At 36.4% G+C, this 16,673-nt stretch overlaps 2 protein-coding genes, 5 non-coding genes and 1 pseudogene across 7 annotated transcripts; all 8 read left to right on the forward strand.

The window, feature by feature from the left end:
* Positions 1–3,338: 3,338 nt before the first annotated feature.
* Positions 3,339–5,291, forward strand: LOC113315758. The gene is made up of 2 exons (XM_026564017.1): positions 3,339–4,350; positions 4,612–5,291. Exons 1-2 carry the CDS (start codon positions 3,339–3,341, stop codon positions 5,289–5,291), a joined length of 1,692 nt encoding a protein of 563 aa, XP_026419802.1.
* Positions 5,292–6,087: 796 nt separating this feature from the next.
* On the forward strand, positions 6,088–6,192 carry LOC113319865 (annotated as a pseudogene).
* A 91-nt stretch (positions 6,193–6,283) lies between these two features.
* On the forward strand, positions 6,284–6,375 carry LOC113319863. Its single transcript, XR_003345842.1, has one exon. It is a non-coding gene; the product is annotated as a small nucleolar RNA U6-53/MBII-28 (small nucleolar RNA).
* Positions 6,376–7,180: 805 nt separating this feature from the next.
* LOC113319876 lies at positions 7,181–7,302 on the forward strand. Its single transcript, XR_003345852.1, has one exon. It is a non-coding gene; the product is annotated as a small nucleolar RNA snoR77 (small nucleolar RNA).
* A 193-nt stretch (positions 7,303–7,495) lies between these two features.
* LOC113319891 lies at positions 7,496–7,572 on the forward strand. The gene has a single exon (XR_003345866.1). It is a non-coding gene; the product is annotated as a small nucleolar RNA snoR117 (small nucleolar RNA).
* Positions 7,573–8,205: 633 nt separating this feature from the next.
* LOC113319875 lies at positions 8,206–8,335 on the forward strand. The gene has a single exon (XR_003345851.1). It is a non-coding gene; the product is annotated as a small nucleolar RNA snoR77 (small nucleolar RNA).
* A 193-nt stretch (positions 8,336–8,528) lies between these two features.
* On the forward strand, positions 8,529–8,606 carry LOC113319890. The gene has a single exon (XR_003345865.1). It is a non-coding gene; the product is annotated as a small nucleolar RNA snoR117 (small nucleolar RNA).
* Positions 8,607–10,979: 2,373 nt separating this feature from the next.
* On the forward strand, positions 10,980–13,771 carry LOC113317174 (subtilisin-like protease SBT1.5). Its single transcript, XM_026565297.1, has 2 exons — positions 10,980–11,687; positions 11,811–13,771. Exons 1-2 carry the CDS (start codon positions 11,056–11,058, stop codon positions 13,600–13,602), a joined length of 2,424 nt encoding a protein of 807 aa, XP_026421082.1. The 5' UTR covers positions 10,980–11,055; the 3' UTR covers positions 13,603–13,771.
* The last annotated feature ends 2,902 nt before the right edge of the window (positions 13,772–16,673 follow it).

Here is a 16,673-nt window from a genome sequence, read left to right on the forward strand (position 1 = left end):
AATATTTAAGACTTCTATAATTTGTGTAGATTTTGAAATGTCATCCAAGCAAATAAGGTCTCCATTTGTTTACTGCAGAGACAATATCAAGCATCTCCTTATCATAGACTGATATATTCAAATTCTTACCTGACAAAGGTTTGCTGTAATAAGCAATAGGCTTGTTAGACTGCATTAAAACTTCTCCCAATCCATTACCAGAAGCATCACATTCCAAACAAAATTCTTTCGTAAAGTCTGGTAATGCTAAAACTGGAGTGCTGGTTAACGCACTCTTGAGTTGATTAAATGCTGTTGAAGCTTGTTCAGACCATTTGAAAACATCTTGTTTTAACAACTTAGTGAGTGGAATACAAATTTTTTCATAATCTTTCACAAATTTGCGATAATAACCTGCCAAACCTAAGAATCCTCTAAGATCTTTAATGGTAGAAGGAATAGGCCAATTCTTAATGCTTGAAATCCTATCTCTTCCACAACAACACCTTCAGCTGATACTGTATGGCCAAGATATCCAATAGATGACTTTGCAAAGTCACACTTAGATTGTTTCAGAAATAACTTGTGTGTTCTTAGTAAGACGAACACAATTTTCAAATGCTGAAGATGTTCAGACAAAGAGCTACTGTAAATCAATATGTCATCGAAAAATACCAAGACAAATTTTCGAAGGTAAGGTCGAAACACATCGTTCATCAAACTCTGAAATATTGCAGGTGCATTAGATAATCCAAATGGCATTACTAAGAACTCATAGTGGCCATCATGCATTCTGAAAATTGTTTTATGAATATCTGCATTAAGTAATCAGATTTGATGAAATCCAAAGCGCATATCCACTTTTGAAAAAATTGTCTTACCATTTAGCTCATCAATCAACTCATCAACAACTGGAATTGGATATATGTCTTTGACAGTAACTTTGTTAAGTGCCTTGTAATCAACACACATACGCCAACTAGAATCCTTCTTTCTAACTAATAACACAAGAAAAGATTAAGGGATAGAGCTTTGACGAATGAAACCAGCTTGTTTTAGTTCAGACACAATTCTCTCAATTTCAGCTTTTTGAAAATGTGGATAGTTGTATGGTCTAACATTTATTGGTGTTGTGTTAGGAAGCAAATTTATGCGATGATCATGAGTTCGACAAGGTGGGAGAGATGTTGGAGTTTCGAAAATATCTGAATAACGCAAAAGTAATTCTGAAATTCCAGTAGGTACCTTATCAGAAGTTGTTGTTGGCAAAGTAGGGGTAAGCTAAAGAAGAAATCCATTGTGTGCACAATCCAAGAATTTATGCAGTGGAGAACTATCCAAAAGCATGATTGAGGCTGAAGAATTGCCAACCAACAAATAATTACTATTTTTTAACTGAAATTTCATGTGAATTTTTTGAAAATCCCACATTATTTCACCCAAGGTTTGTAGCCATTGTACACCTAAAACAACATTGCATCCACTAACATTCAAAACAAAGAAATCAGTAGTGAGTGTATAGTCTTGTAATTGAAGAGAGGCATCTTTACAAGAGCCCTGAGTTTCCAAAAATCCACCATTACCAACCATAACTTGTAAATCAGCACCAGTAGGTTGATGAGAAAGACCATGTTTCTTAGCAATTGATGGATGTAAAAAAATTGTGAGTAGAACCCGAATCAATGAGAACTGTAAGAGGTTCTCCTTGAATATATCCTGTGAGTCTCATAGTTTTAGGAAAAGAGTATCCCATAAGAGAGTGAAGAGAAATTTCAGAATCTGTAGGAGGTGTAACTTCATTGTGAGTCTCCTTTATAATCTGCATATCATCTTCCTCATCAAATATATTGTTATCTTCATCGTTTTCTGGAGCCATATCCAAAATTAACAATATTGGTTTAGCACACAAGTGACCAGTTGTGTAAAGCTGATCACAATTGAAGCATAACCCTTTGTCTCGTTTTTCTCTTTGCTCATCCAAGGATAACCTTTTAGCTCCAGGAGGGATTGTATTTTTCTTAAGTTGCACTGCATTAAGTGCTTGCCTGAAAGGGTTAGGTCTAGCAACAGTCTTATAAAAAGAAGTTGTAAGAAGTACATCTTCTTGTTTCAGAGCATTTTTGAAAGCCAAAGCTAAATTTGGAGGTTCAAGCACTTCAATAACAGATCTGATCTCAGGTTTCAAGGATTTAATAAAGAGATCAATAATGTAGTCTTCAGGCAAATCAGTAACAAAGTTTAGTATTTGTTCATATTCCATAATATGGTCACGAACAGATCCTTTTTGTGACATGGAAGATAAAGCCATCCGTGTATTAACAAACTTCTTATCAGCAAAGCGATCACAAACAAGAGAACAGAAGTGCTGCCAAGTTGGGTTAATTAACTTACTTTGAATCCATATGTACCAAGCATTAGCTTCACCTTTAAAGTGAGCAGTAGCGAGAGAAATTTTGAGAGCTTCAGTGATGTTGTGTAAGCGAAAATACTGGTCGGCTTGAAAAATCCATCTTGTAGGATCCGTACCATCAAAGCTTGGAAATTTAAGATTAATTGATGCTGCTCGAATACCTGAAGTATTATCTGAAGTAGAAGCAATATTGTTGTTCTGAAAACCATTGTTACCATTAGATTGAGGAATACCACTGAAACCAGGAGGGAAAGAATTAAGAGGAAAACGCGCCAATAAAATTGATGTCATATTCTTAGTAATATTATCAGTAAGCGTAGCTATGTATTGTTTGTTAGCTCGGATTAAAGCAGTTATATCATTCATATGAGAGTCCAAAACCTTATTGATGGTCGCAGCGTTTGAATCATCTATCTTAGTAAACAAAGCATCCATTGAAGCTTTTTTATATGCATCGTCAACTTCTTGAGTCTCAGTAATAACTTGCATAAAGTCATTGACTGATGTTTCGAGGGTGGTCATCCTAGTTGTAATCTTATTGACCTCCTCTGTTATAGTCATGATGAACAGCGGAAGAAAAAAAATTTGCTTGAATTTTTGAGTAAAATCAACCTGCCCTGATCCAGATATTAGGGTTCTAAACCAATAAGCTCTATATTTCTCGTGAAGAACAAGTAAATTGTAACACAGTAACCAAATATTGAAAAGAAAAGAAGAATAAGTAAAAATAACTTGAGTTTAGTTTTGATTGATAAACCTTTACGTAAACAAGCTAGCATATTTATATGCAGATAAACGTGTTACCCAAGTTGCATTAATTACGGTAACAAATAAGACTCCTAACTAAACTAGATGAATTAAAAGCAACAGCCTGTCTAAGGAAATAATAACTAGTTAGGGAAATATCAAATAAGGAAAGAAGAGAGTAAGGTGTTGGTGCTGCAACATTATGTCTTGGTCTAGATCTTCCATTTTTTATATCAATGTTGAGGCCGATGGGATTACTACCACTTCCTCAGCTGTCCTTATCAATGGCTCACCAGATTCTTTCTTCAACCCTTCAAGAGGTTTAAGGCAAGGAGATCCCTTATCCTCCTACCTCTTTTTATTCTGCATGGAAGCTCTCTCAAGAACTCTTACTCATGCTGAGGACTTAAGCATCATTACTGGAATAAAAATTTGTGGAAGCGCACCCTCAATTAACCACCTTCTGTTTGCTGATGACTGCATGGTTTTCTGCAAAGCAAACAAAGTAGAAGCTCAAAACCTCATGGACATCCTCAACATCTTTGGAGAAACCTCTGGTCAGCTCATTAATTTCAACAAATCTGGGGTGTTCTTCAGCAAAAACACTGATCCAAACCTCTTCTCAATCATCAACAACATTATGGGAGTTCAAGTTCTGCAACTGGATGACAAATATCTAGGTTCTCCCCTTTTCACTCACATAAGCAAAATCAAGTCATTCAAGCCAGGAGTGGATAAATTAAAACTGAGACTCTCCATCTGGAAAAATGTGCATCTAGACCATGCTGGCAGGGAAGTTCTCATCAAAACTGTTACATCCACAGCCAGTATCTATCAAATGAACTGTTTCAGAATCCCTAAACAAACTTGCCAGGATTTGAACAAGCTGCAAAGAGATTTTTTCAGGGGCAAAAATCTGGAAAACCCAAGAGGATACTACCCAAAGGCCTGGACAACAATATGCAAACCAAAAGATATGGGAGGATTAGGTTTTATGAATATGGAACTCTTCAACAGTTTCATGATTACAAAGATTGGATGGAGACTTGAACAAGAAAAAGACTTTCTCTGGTACAAAATCATGGATGCCAAATATCTTCTAGGAAGGAATGTCCTAAATATGGATACAAAAGCAAAGCCTGGAGACTCTTGGATCTGGAAAGGGATTCTAGAAGGAATACAGAATATACAACAACACTATAACTGGAAGATAGGCAATGGGATGAAAATCAACATTTGGGAAGATTACTGGCTCCCAAATTCTACAGCTAAGCTTCTCAAACCCAATCACTTCCCTCAACAAATAGAGTTGCTATCTCATCTTATGCATCATGATGGAAGCTGGAATATCCAACTAATCCACCATATATTCAATCAGAACATTGCTCAAGCTATACTGGACCTCAACACCAATCCAAGAGAAGAAGATTTAATACAATGAACCTTAAATGAAACTGGGAAGTTCTCTGTCAAAGCTCTATACAAGGCGAATATAGAACACTTATACAAAAATGATACCAGTAACAGAAATTGGGAGGGTATCTGGAGATTGGATACTGCTCCAGCTATCAAGATCTTTCTCTGGAACTGTGCACATGAAATTCTTCCTACCAATGCTAAGACTGCAAGCATTCTGCAGTACATTAATCCTATTTGTCAGGTCTGCAGTAGTGGAGAGGAGACAATGACACATCTCTTCCTAAACTGCCCTAATGCTACTGCAATTTGGCATGAAATCTTGGGGACCAACCATGGAAAGTTTGACAACAACACAAATTTTATGGACTGGTTCAACTCCTGGTTTGATACTGGAGCCATTCTTGGAAAAACTATTTTATATGCTACCACCTGCTGGCATATCTGGAAAGCTAGGTGTGATCTGGTTTTCAATCACATAACTCCAAATGTTAAACACACTTCTCATTGTATTCAGCAATACCTATGTGATTATAGCAGAGTGCACAACCTATCTTCTCATGCTCTCAATGATCTCCTCTCAAACAACCTTGGGACTGACACTGAATCTGTCACACATATTCCGTATGACCTGAACCACACTCCACAGGAGTTTGGTTTCACCATAAGGATATGCACTATACAGAACCCTAAGACTTGCAAATTTTTCTCTGCACTAACTATTTTGGATGCTGCATGAAACAACATTGATAGCAGAACATACCCAGGCCACTCTGGAGGATGGGAAGCAACATGAGGAGCAGACCTAGCTTTCAGCTGGGCCAAGGAAAATCAACACATGGACATTGAAGTACATGCTGAATCAAAGGAAATTCTTCTCAGATTTCACTATCTATATCATCAAGCAATTCAAGAAAGATTCAATCCCAGTTACTATGACCATCCAACAAACAAGCTGAAGATCATAGTTCAAGAATCAAGCCTATCACTTTTGTGTTAAGTAGTCTTAAGTTAATTCACAGACTCCAAAACTTAAAAGCTTTTAATTTAGATATACTATGTAAGAACAATGAAAGCAGGCTCACCATAAGCACTGCTACTCCTTTACATGGTCCTTAGTTTCTTTTGCTAAGGTTTTCCTATAAAAAAAAATCATTTTTAAAAATAAATAATCAAAAAACTATAAGGCCACATCATCGTGAATAACTCAGATTTGGATGCCATCCCCAAAAATTTGCAAGAACCCATGCACGGGAGTATGGAAGTGGGTGTAAAAGTAATAGAAGTGGGTGTAAAAGTAAAATGTTGTATGGTTATAAGTTATATAACCTACCCTGAGATCTTTAGAAAAGCAAGTATATGGGGCGGCTATATCAAATAAACCCTAAAACAGTAAAACCCTAATCAAATTCTCTTTAAAACCACTCCAGTACTTCTCTTTCTTCGGCTCCTCAGATCCGTTTCTCCTGCATTTCTAGTTTCATAATTTCCTGTTGTATTTCTAAGGGTTTTAGATTTGTTTTGATATTTGATTCACGATGCAATGATGATTTTTTATGCAATCCCAGCTCATTACGAGACCTTACTTTGTGGAAGGTCAGGGAATTAAACCATATCCATTATATATATCTGAGCATCCTAATTTATTTCTATCAACTTCTTTGTTTCGTTTTCTTAGGGCTTCTGATTTAGAGATTAGGGTTCTTATCAGATTTTGTGAAAATGTTGATTTCCCAGTGATGATTAACTACCATGCTAATTCTGAGATTCCTTTTGGTCTTAATGAATTGAATCCTTTTGTTTATCCAGAACATCTGAGGGAACTAGTTAGTTAACTATATCTGTTTGTTTAAGTGGCCTATTATTTCATTCATTCTCTTTTATACTTTGTTGTTTTTCTACTACGTTTCTGTTCAATTCAATTTCTGTTGAGTTTCCGAATCGATTATGTACAACGAGTAATGGAATGGAAATTAGGGCTTGGAAAAAACCTTTAGCTTTTCTTTTTTGAAAAATTCCTATCATGTTTCGATGGTTGTACATTTGTGGTGTTATTTGCTTTTAACCTTTTGCGTTTCATGCATACATGAAAATGCAGAGGATGATTTCTCTATCATGAAAATCAAGATCAAATGTTATGTTATCATCACGTGATTGAATCCTTGATGATAATACAGGAATGATCTTGATCTACTTTAGAAAATTAGACCTTGTGTCATCTCTATGTTGGTCTTATGAAAAGGTGTTAGCAAACTGTTTAGAGTTTTAGATTGGACACTATATGGATTTGAAAAAAATGGGCAAAGAGATCGGCCTGTTCATCTCTTGTGCAAAGAGCATAAATTAGTTCATATATCCTTTACTCATTCAGTAGTCTTTGCAAAATATCGGGTGCGCCGGATAAAATACAGCTAGTGTAACATATTGTTTGTAAAGATATTTTTACAGTTTTCTTGCTGGCTTATAGGTAACCTTTTGTTTTTGAGACTAAGGTAGTTTTGTTTGTTGCAAGAATCTACTAATGGGCACTGCTAATGTGGGCTTTGTTAATTGCCACCACCATGGTTTTATGATTCACATTCTTGGAGCAGTTAATATGTTAACAAATTGAGTAACGATTGGAAATTCAGGCAGCCCCCTTGCGAATTGAAAAACAATGGTAAGGAGGGTGTTGTTCTACTCGGAAATTATTTTCTTTGGCTCTGAGAAATTTATTTCTCTGAAGCTGGTCTAGTAAGCTTAAGTACATTTTGTTCTTTCCCAGCTCTCTCTGTTCAGGGTCTATGGTAAATTGATATGGGTGTCAAGAATAATTTTAAATGTCTTTGGTTTTGTATTTACAATGATAGAATTTTTCTTCCAAAGTGTAGCTGACGGTTTTTGGGCAAAATTCAGATTTTACAATTTGGAATAGAACTAGTAACAAAATATAGATATATGTGGTGCCAATGATGTTAGAAATTGTCCGTACCATCTGAGAATCTACTCTTTGATGAGACTTTTACATGTTTCTGAGGCCACATGTTTATATTGGTCTTAATGAATCGAATCCTTTTGTTTTATCCAGAACCTCTGAGGGAACTAGTTAGTTAACTGTATCTGTTTGTTTAACTGGCCTATTATTTCATTCATTTTCCTTTTTTTTACTTTGTTGATTTTTTATTATGTTTCTGTTCAATTCAATTTCTGTTCAGTTTCCGAATCGATTCATTTACAATGAGTAATGGAATAAACCTTGAGCTGTTTAGGTTTCTTACTGATTTTTTTTTTTTGGAAAATTCCTATCATGTTTCAATGGTTGTACAATTGCGGTGTTATTTGCTTTTAACCTATTGCGTTTTCCATTCATACATGAAAATGAACTAATGACTAATTTCTCTGCAGAGGATGATTTCTCTATCATGAAAATCAATATCAAATCCTTCTGTTACAATACATGGAATGATCTTGATCTACACTCATTCAGTAGTCTTTGCAAATATTGTGTTTATTTATTTATTTATTTTTGTTTTGTTTTGAAGCTAAGGTAGTCTGACCTTTCTTTTGTTTGTTGCAAGGATCTACTAATGGGCACTGCTAGTTTAACTGCAACCACCATGTTTTTTATGATTCACGTTCTTTGAGTAGTTAAATATGTTAACGAGTGGAAATTCAGGCAGCCCCCTTGTGAATTAAAAAACAATGGTAAGGAGGGTGTTCTACTCGGAAATTATTTTCTTTGGCTCTTCAGATTTGCTGAGAAATTTCTTTCTCTGAAGCGGGTCTGGTAAGCTTAAGTACATTTTTTTCTTTCCCATGCGCTCTGTTTTTGTAAAAGTGTATCAGGATCTAATTGTAAATTGATATGGGTGTCGAGAATAATTTAAATGTCTTTGGTTTCGTTTATACAATGATAGATTTTAGCTTACGATTTTTGGGCAAAATTCAGATTTTACAATTAGGAATAGAACTAGTAACAAAATATAGATTTATGTGGTGCCAATGATGTTAGAAATTGTCCGTACCATCTGAGAATCTACTCTTTGATGAGACTTTTTACATGTTTCTGAGGCCACATGTTTATCTTGTATAATCGTCTTAAATTAGAAAACAATTTCTGATATCTGCGTCTGTTTTCTGAATTTCTAGGCTAATTGTGCAGGCAACAAATTAGAGTTGCTCGTGTGCTCATTTAACAATGGCGATTTCATGGGTGAATGTTGCCCTTATTTGTTGTCTGCTTTTACTCTTAATATAACTGCTATTCATTTCTAGATTTGGGGCAAGGGATTTGGTTTTATGAAAAAACCAAACACTTCAAAGAAACCAAGTATACCTTGAGAGTACCACCTTGAGAGTTTTCATGTTGAGAAAATCTCATAAGCTTATTTGAGTATGTGGTAAGGGAACGTTCTTGGGTCATCTTTGGTTTTGAGAGGATAAGTCAGCAAACAAACTTTGATTGTGTATATGACATGCAGGATCAACATCACAAGCTATCTTCTGGTCAAAGAGAAAATTCATCGTAATGAAAAGGTACTTAAGAGGGCTACGCGCCAATAGAAAAGTGAAGTGCAATTCGCCAAACCCTCCCTCGTTAAACCCAAAACAAAAAAAAGAAAAACCCGTTCTCTGGGGACTACTCAAAAATGGTAGGGGACTATTATGTGATAAGAATATCTACCCTATAGTTATAAGGAGTGTCCTAAAATGTGGAAATGACTAATCTACCCTTCACCTATATATATATAACCACCTCCTCTCATCACCACCACCTATGTATATATATAACCACCACCGCACCGCCACATCTATATATAGCTTAATTTTTATCATTAACAAAACAAATCAAAATCAAAATTATAACAAACTCATTACTTTTCATTCGTTTTCGTTGAAAAAAATGAGAAGTAATCATCAAAATGAGTTGGAAATGGAAGTTACAGAGAGAAGTTCGGCTAAGAATTATGTGAAACAGTTTGTCGAACTAGCCGAACTCAGCTTTAATGGAGTTTTTTCTTTCAGAGAAAAGTTCGGTTACCTTGCAAAAAAATTTTCCTAGCCGAACTTTTAGTTCGGTAACTTCCATTTTTTCTCCTAACCAAACGTTTCTCTGAAAACCTATATATATTGAGTTCGGATACGTCGAATTTTTTTTCCCAGTCGAGCATTTGGTTCGTTTACGTCGAAACTTTTTTTTTCCTAGCCGAACTTTTCTCTGAAAGCAAAAACTCCATTTAAAATGAGTTTGACTACCTGTGTTTTCAGAACCGCTAGCCGAACGACACTTACAGATGAGTTCGTCTACCTGTTCTTCAGATTTCCTAGCCGAAGGTCGAAATCAGTTTATAAATTTTTCATTTTTTCGAAAATTTTTGCCGATTCAAGCAACATTAACTAAATTTGAAGTATACTTAAGTACCCAAAACCCTCATTTCGAAATCAACCATCTTATTAAAAGAAAAAAAAAGAAACAAAACCCCTTCTTCTAAAAAATTATTCTTTTAAAAACACCAACTAATTAATCTAACCTCACTAATTAATCATTATTCTAACACTAATTAATCATTACAATCACTAATTTAATTAGCAAGGACAAATTTGGTATTAAAAAGAAATTTAGATAAGGGGTGTCTCATTATTACTTCTAATATCCATCCCGAAAAATGCAGAGTAGTCCCCCACCGTTTTTGAGTAGTCCCAAAAAAAAAACGATTCAAAAAAAAAATCAAGCTCACGGCACTTGAGCAAACCCAAAACAACAAAAATCAAGTTTAGAAAGGCCGAAATAAAGAGTCACCTTGTGTTTGATAGTAAAGAGAATTTATCGGGCTATGAATTATGGCGGGCTATAAGATGGAGCGCTTTGGTTATATAGCTACATTTTTGCAATTGCAGTCTGCTTGTTAACATACCAGCCAATGGACACGCCTGCTGTAAGATATGACTTAAGTTTGTTCTGCTTTTTTACAGATAAACATTTACCTGCCTTCGGACTTGCTTTCTAAATCGAAAGCCTTGGTTCGACGTATGCTATGTTTGTCAAAATCTGGGAGAAAAAACAGCCTTTGTGTGTCGTTATGTGTATGATCGTGAGTCATCCCAATTCAACAACCACTTGGACATTGCATGTAAAGGGCCGTTACGTTCCAATGAAGCTAGACTCCATTTGTTGTCTTGTAGCTTGTAATTGTCTTATGCACTTTGGATTATCTCTCTCCTCCTGGGTGTTCTATCCCTTCACCTAATAGTCCGTCCAAACAAAATCCACTTCATGTAACGCATTTTCCTATTAAGCTTTACTGACATTGAATGCATGCATCCGTGAAAATTCTAAACAACCACCACTACTGCCAACAGCATAATTAACTCTTCATCAGACCATTAATGCCTTTTGTTCCACCCCTAATTAATCCCTACCTTGTCCTCTTTTTCATGCCATTTTCTTTACACTACTACAAAATGACTCTTCCTTCTTTAGCATGACATGATCAGACCTTTCCCAACTCTCTCTCTATCTAGAAATGAGTCTTCTGGTTTGGTCGGCACTGTTTTCTTCTATTCTTCTCTGTTTCTCTGATATTGTTTCAGGTACAACAACCAACTCCGTCAATCTCAGTGACCAGTTTGAAACCCAAACATACATAATCAGAGTCCAAAACAATTTGAAACCTTCAGTTTTCTCAGATGTTGAACATTGGTATAGTTCTACACTCAAAAGTCTCACTTCTGATCAACTAAAATTAGACCATGAGAAAACCCAAAACAAGAACAGCAAAAATGATTTTCTTCACGTATACAAGACTGTTTTTCATGGGTTTTCAACAAAATTAAATCAACAACAGGCAGAAGAGATTAAGAATCGTCCTGGTGTTTTAGGTGTTTATGTAGACCGAGTTCGGAAAATTCATACAACTCGATCACCTCACTTTCTTGGACTTACTGGTCCCAGTGCTCATAGTGCAAATGGCCTACTTAAGGGTTCAGATTATGGTTCGAATGTTGTAATTGGTATTCTTGATACGGGTATATGGCCTGAACGGCGAAGTTTTCATGATCGTGGTCTTGGTCCTATACCTTCTCACTGGAAAGGTGAGTGCATGGAAGGAAAAGAGTTCTCTAAAACGCTTTGTAACAGAAAACTAGTCGGGGCAAGGTAAGATTTAAAAACACAAGGGTGATTTTGTCCAAATTGAGTTCGTCTGTGAATTGCATATTAATTAATAGCTAATCGAGCTTGATTGTTTTGATTTTGATCATCCAAGTTCATGTGCTTTAGGTATTTCCCTAATGGCTACACAGCCACAGCTGGAGTAATTAATGAGACGACAGAATTCAGGTCGCCGAGAGATTCCGATGGACATGGGACTCATACAGCGTCTACAGCCGCTGGACGTCACAGACATCACGCATCCTTGCTAGGTTTAGCTAGTGGAGTTGCTGCTGGAATTGCACCAAAGGCACGAATTGCAGCCTACAAGATATGTTGGGAAAGAGGTTGTTTCGACTCTGACATACTTGCTGCCATTGACAAAGCCGTTGAAGATGGTGTAGACATCATTTCTCTCTCTGTTGGCTCTGGTGCTGTACCTTACTATCAAGACCCAATTGCCATGGGATCTTTTGGTGCAATGGAAAAGGGTGTATTTGTTTCGGCTTCAGCGGGAAACGAAGGTCCGGGAATAATGACAGTAGCTAATATAGCTCCTTGGATAACAACAGTAGGTGCCGGAACTATAGATAGGAAATTTCCAGCTGATCTTATCTTAGAAGATGGGCGCGTTATCAAAGGAGCTTCTCTTTATAGCGGTCCACCGTTACCTGAGAATACGTTTTTCCCTCTTGTTTATGCTGGAAATTTATCTGCAAATGTTCATAACGGTACCAACACATCCTCGAGAAGCAGTGGGTTTACTTCTGCTATTTGCATGCCGAACTCGTTAGAACAAGAGCTTGTCCGTGGGAAAATTGTTCTGTGTGATCGCGGCGGGGTTCCACGAGTTTCAAAAGGAGTGGTCGTGAAAGATGCTGGCGGGGCGGGGATGATCCTTGCTAATGTGTCGCCTGAAGGATTAGGCTTAGTTGCTGATGCACATGTGCTCCCTGGGTTGGCTGTGACTGAAACGGATGGATATACAGTTCATGGTTATATTGCCACATCAAAGAATCCCCGTGCCAAGTTTGTTTTCCATGGGACTCAGTTAGGCACGAAACCAGCTCCAGTTGTTGCGGGCTTTTCATCAAGAGGGCCAAATCTCGAATCGATTTACATCATCAAACCTGATATAATAGCACCAGGAGTCGATATCTTAGCTGCTTGGCCGGGTAATGTGAGTCCTACAGGTTTATCATCTGATCTCAGACGTACAGAATTTAATATACAATCTGGTACTTCTATGTCGTGCCCACACGTGACGGGCCTAGGTGCTCTTCTGAAAGGGGCCCACCCTGATTGGTCACCGGCAAGGATTAGATCATCTTTGATGACAACGGCTTACATACACGACAGTACAGGGAGAGTTCTTTTAGATGAAGTCAACTACAACACATCCAAGGCTTGGGATATGGGTTCTGGGCACGTGAATCCAGAGAAAGCCCTTGATCCTGGCCTTGTTTACGATCTAACGGTTGATGATTATTTAGATTTCTTATGTGCATCTAATTACACCGCTCGCAACATAAGATCCATAGCTCGTAGACCGGTTGATTGTACCAAGAAAGGATTACAACCTTGGGATTTAAATTATCCATCAATTTCTGTTGTGGTGGACCAATCCAAACCGTCAAAGATTGAGATTGAAGTTAGAAGAACTTTGACGCATGTTAATGATGGTGCATCAAGTTATACAGTGAAGATAGAAAATCCACTGGGAGTAATCGTGATGGTTGATCCTCCTAAGCTTGAGTTCACTCACAGGGAAGAGAAAAAAAGCTTTGTGGTAAAGATTGTGACGGAGAAAGTTGCGATGACACCAGGAAATACAAGGAGTGAATTTGGTAGGTTGACGTGGTCAGATGGTGAACACATGGTTAGCATGCCGATCGCAGTGACATGGCAGGAATCTTACTGAGAAGTAAGAGTTTCATGTTCTAATTAGTAATTATCAAGTGTTCATGAGAATGAATATATTTAAGTGACAAATGTATAAGAATTTTCGTTCAAAAACTATCTGGTGTTGAATGGTTATTTCTATATAACGAGTGAACAACTGAATATAATAATACCTTCCTTCTGCAAAAGAGATACTATCCAATTTTTAGGTTAAACTGAAAAGAATAATAATACTTTTTTTTACAAAAACGGAATGAATACTATTTTTTTTGCGATGAAAATGAGTAATTTAAATTTAATTTTGCTCGATGAATATTCAGAGAGATTGCACAATGCAAAAACAGAGTTCAAATTTGTTCACACTCCTCTAACGAATGTATATTTCACATATTCTCATAATTGGTCGATTATTTAACTGATGACCCTATTACACTTCGTGTTTAGAATCACGATCTTTGTTACATAACTCCCTAAATTAAATCAGGATAGAGATTGAAATGTTACGTGCACAATTGGACTCGCAAAAACAAGCCCGGCATACACTTAAACTTTACAGGGATTATCAAACTCTATAAAATTGAAGGATGGTTTGACTATTATATCCATAAGAATTATTTTTACTTTTATTTTACTTATAAGGCAAAAAAGTAAAAAGTAAGAATAATTTTACCTTTCACTAAAAATCAAAAAATATTGTAGTAGAAATGTAGGGAAGACAAAGAGGCAAGAGAGTTTTCATTCATCAGTTTCTTAGGGTTACGTGGATACAATATATATAAGGGGAAACACTAGTTAACTAGATGGACCGCACACCCATGGGTTGTAGGCCCTGTAACACTCCCCCTTGTGCGTTTCAATAACAAAACTTTATACATAGTGCTTTACATATAGTGCTTCGAATATAGTTCTTCAAATGTCGTCCTCTCCTTGATGACTTGTGATGTAAATCAATTGCCTTACTATAACTTTGACAAGGAAAAACCCAGTGGGATAAAACCTTGGTACAACTCTTCACATGTTGTCTCGTATTTTACATGTAGTTCATCACATGCAATACGATCTTCAAAGATCGACGAGTCTAAGTTAATTGCCTCGTTAAAACTTTGTCAGGAAAACCCAGAGGAACAAAACCTGAACTAAAGAAAAAGAGTACAATACTAAAGAAACTTAGAACATAGTTGGATTCGCATACGTTGCCTCATTAAAACCTTGACAAGGAAACCCGGTGGGATAAAACCTTAACTAAGGGAAAAGAGTACAACGAAAGATGCAAGTAAAGGTGATCTGTTGCAGATGATCACTTTGCTCCGTTGAAGTTGACTAGTTACTTTACAACTCCTAAGGCAGAAAATCCTCATGGAAAGACAATAGCCTTAGTTGGGAAATTACATTCCCGGTGTTTGTTGTTGTCTCATTAAAAACCTTGCCGAGTAACAAAACTCTGTGGGAAAAAGTAACCTCGGTGAAGGAAAATAGTTCAACACACCATTAGATGCTCCCCCTGATGTTAGAAAATTTTCATTAGTCTAATGCAGTCAAAATGAGTTTATCACACTTTACTTTGGTGACTTGAATGTTTATAAGACCATGTTGTTGATTCTGGAAGTTACGTTGCTTAACGAACTATCGTTTTCATTTTTTTGATTCAGATATTTTCAGTAATATCAACGCGATCTTTATGTCTTCAACGTTAAACATACTTGATGTTTTTAGTATTATCTCGCTAAAAGCCTTATCGAGTAACAAAACCCTTTGGGAAAAACTATTCTCGATCGAAGGGAAAAAGAGTACAACACAACTTCAATTTCGAAGTAAATTATGTCGACATCATATCCTTGGATCCTCCCCCTGATGTCGGCATCTCCCCCTGATTACTTTCAGAGTTGTTCCAGACTGTTCGTTTAGTCATGTACTTTTCAAAACTGAATATCAGTAATAACCTAGAAAATAATCTACCATATCTCCCTCTGATTAATTTCGCTGGAGAAGAGATTATTGTTCCTTCATAATCAACAACTTTTGGATTGCACTTTCATTAGCATTCCTTTTAATGTCTTTGTAGGGATAAAAAAAAATTATGTCAATGGTTACTTTTAAGTACATGGTTACATTCACTATACCATTCCAATGACGTTGTGTTGGGGGAATCTATATCTAGCTAACAAATTCCCTGAGGATGTAAATTTAATCGAGTACATTATTATACTAAGTACAAAAATGCGTTTATTGTACTTAGACATGGGAATTTCATCTCCCAACACATCTTCGTCATATTTCTTTTTGACAAAATGGTTACTTACTTACATTTGAACCTCGACTAATCATGGGAGTGCTATCAAGATGCATGTTTTTGTTAAATTGCCTGACAACTTTAGACATATGAAAACTGGTGGAATAATATACCACAATCTCAGTATTCTATCGAGATTTCCCTAGATTTTTCATCTCAAATTCGGATTTAAATAGCTTTTAAGATCTCTTATCACATCAAGAGTACACATCATCTACGTACCATCAACATAAATAGATACAATTCCAAATCAGGAACTTTCTTATGAATACGCAAGGAAAAATAACTTACTTGTCTATCCCCTTCAAATCAAATAGCCACTTAGACGGGTATACCACATCCGTATGATTGCTTGAATCTATAAGTGAGCGTTCTATCTAACTGTAAACGCACTTCGTGGTTTAGAGTCATTTGATTTGGGCAACAAAAATTTATCAAGTACTTTTGTAAATATCCTCTATCTCTTGATTCTTTCAGAGATACGTAACAACCACATACATATGCTGTATTTCAAGTCTTTTGAAATTACCAAGCTAACTAGGTAGCAAAACTCCATAACGTTCATTACAAGAGAACAATTCCAGGGCTTTGTGAGAAACCTCGCGCCACAAGGCGAGTCTTTATACTTTAAGACTACTTTCTTCTCATTATGCTTTATGACAAATTAATTATATATGTCCAATAGGCTTTACACTTGGTTGGTTAGCACTACCACGCCAAATACCCGTATATTTTCTAAAGAACTAAGTTCTACCTGGATTGTGTGGGCCAAATATGATATTTATTTGAAATTAATCAAA

Source organism: Papaver somniferum, chromosome 10 (assembly GCF_003573695.1).
Source record: "Papaver somniferum cultivar HN1 chromosome 10, ASM357369v1, whole genome shotgun sequence".
Lineage (NCBI taxonomy): Eukaryota > Viridiplantae > Streptophyta > Magnoliopsida > Ranunculales > Papaveraceae > Papaver > Papaver somniferum.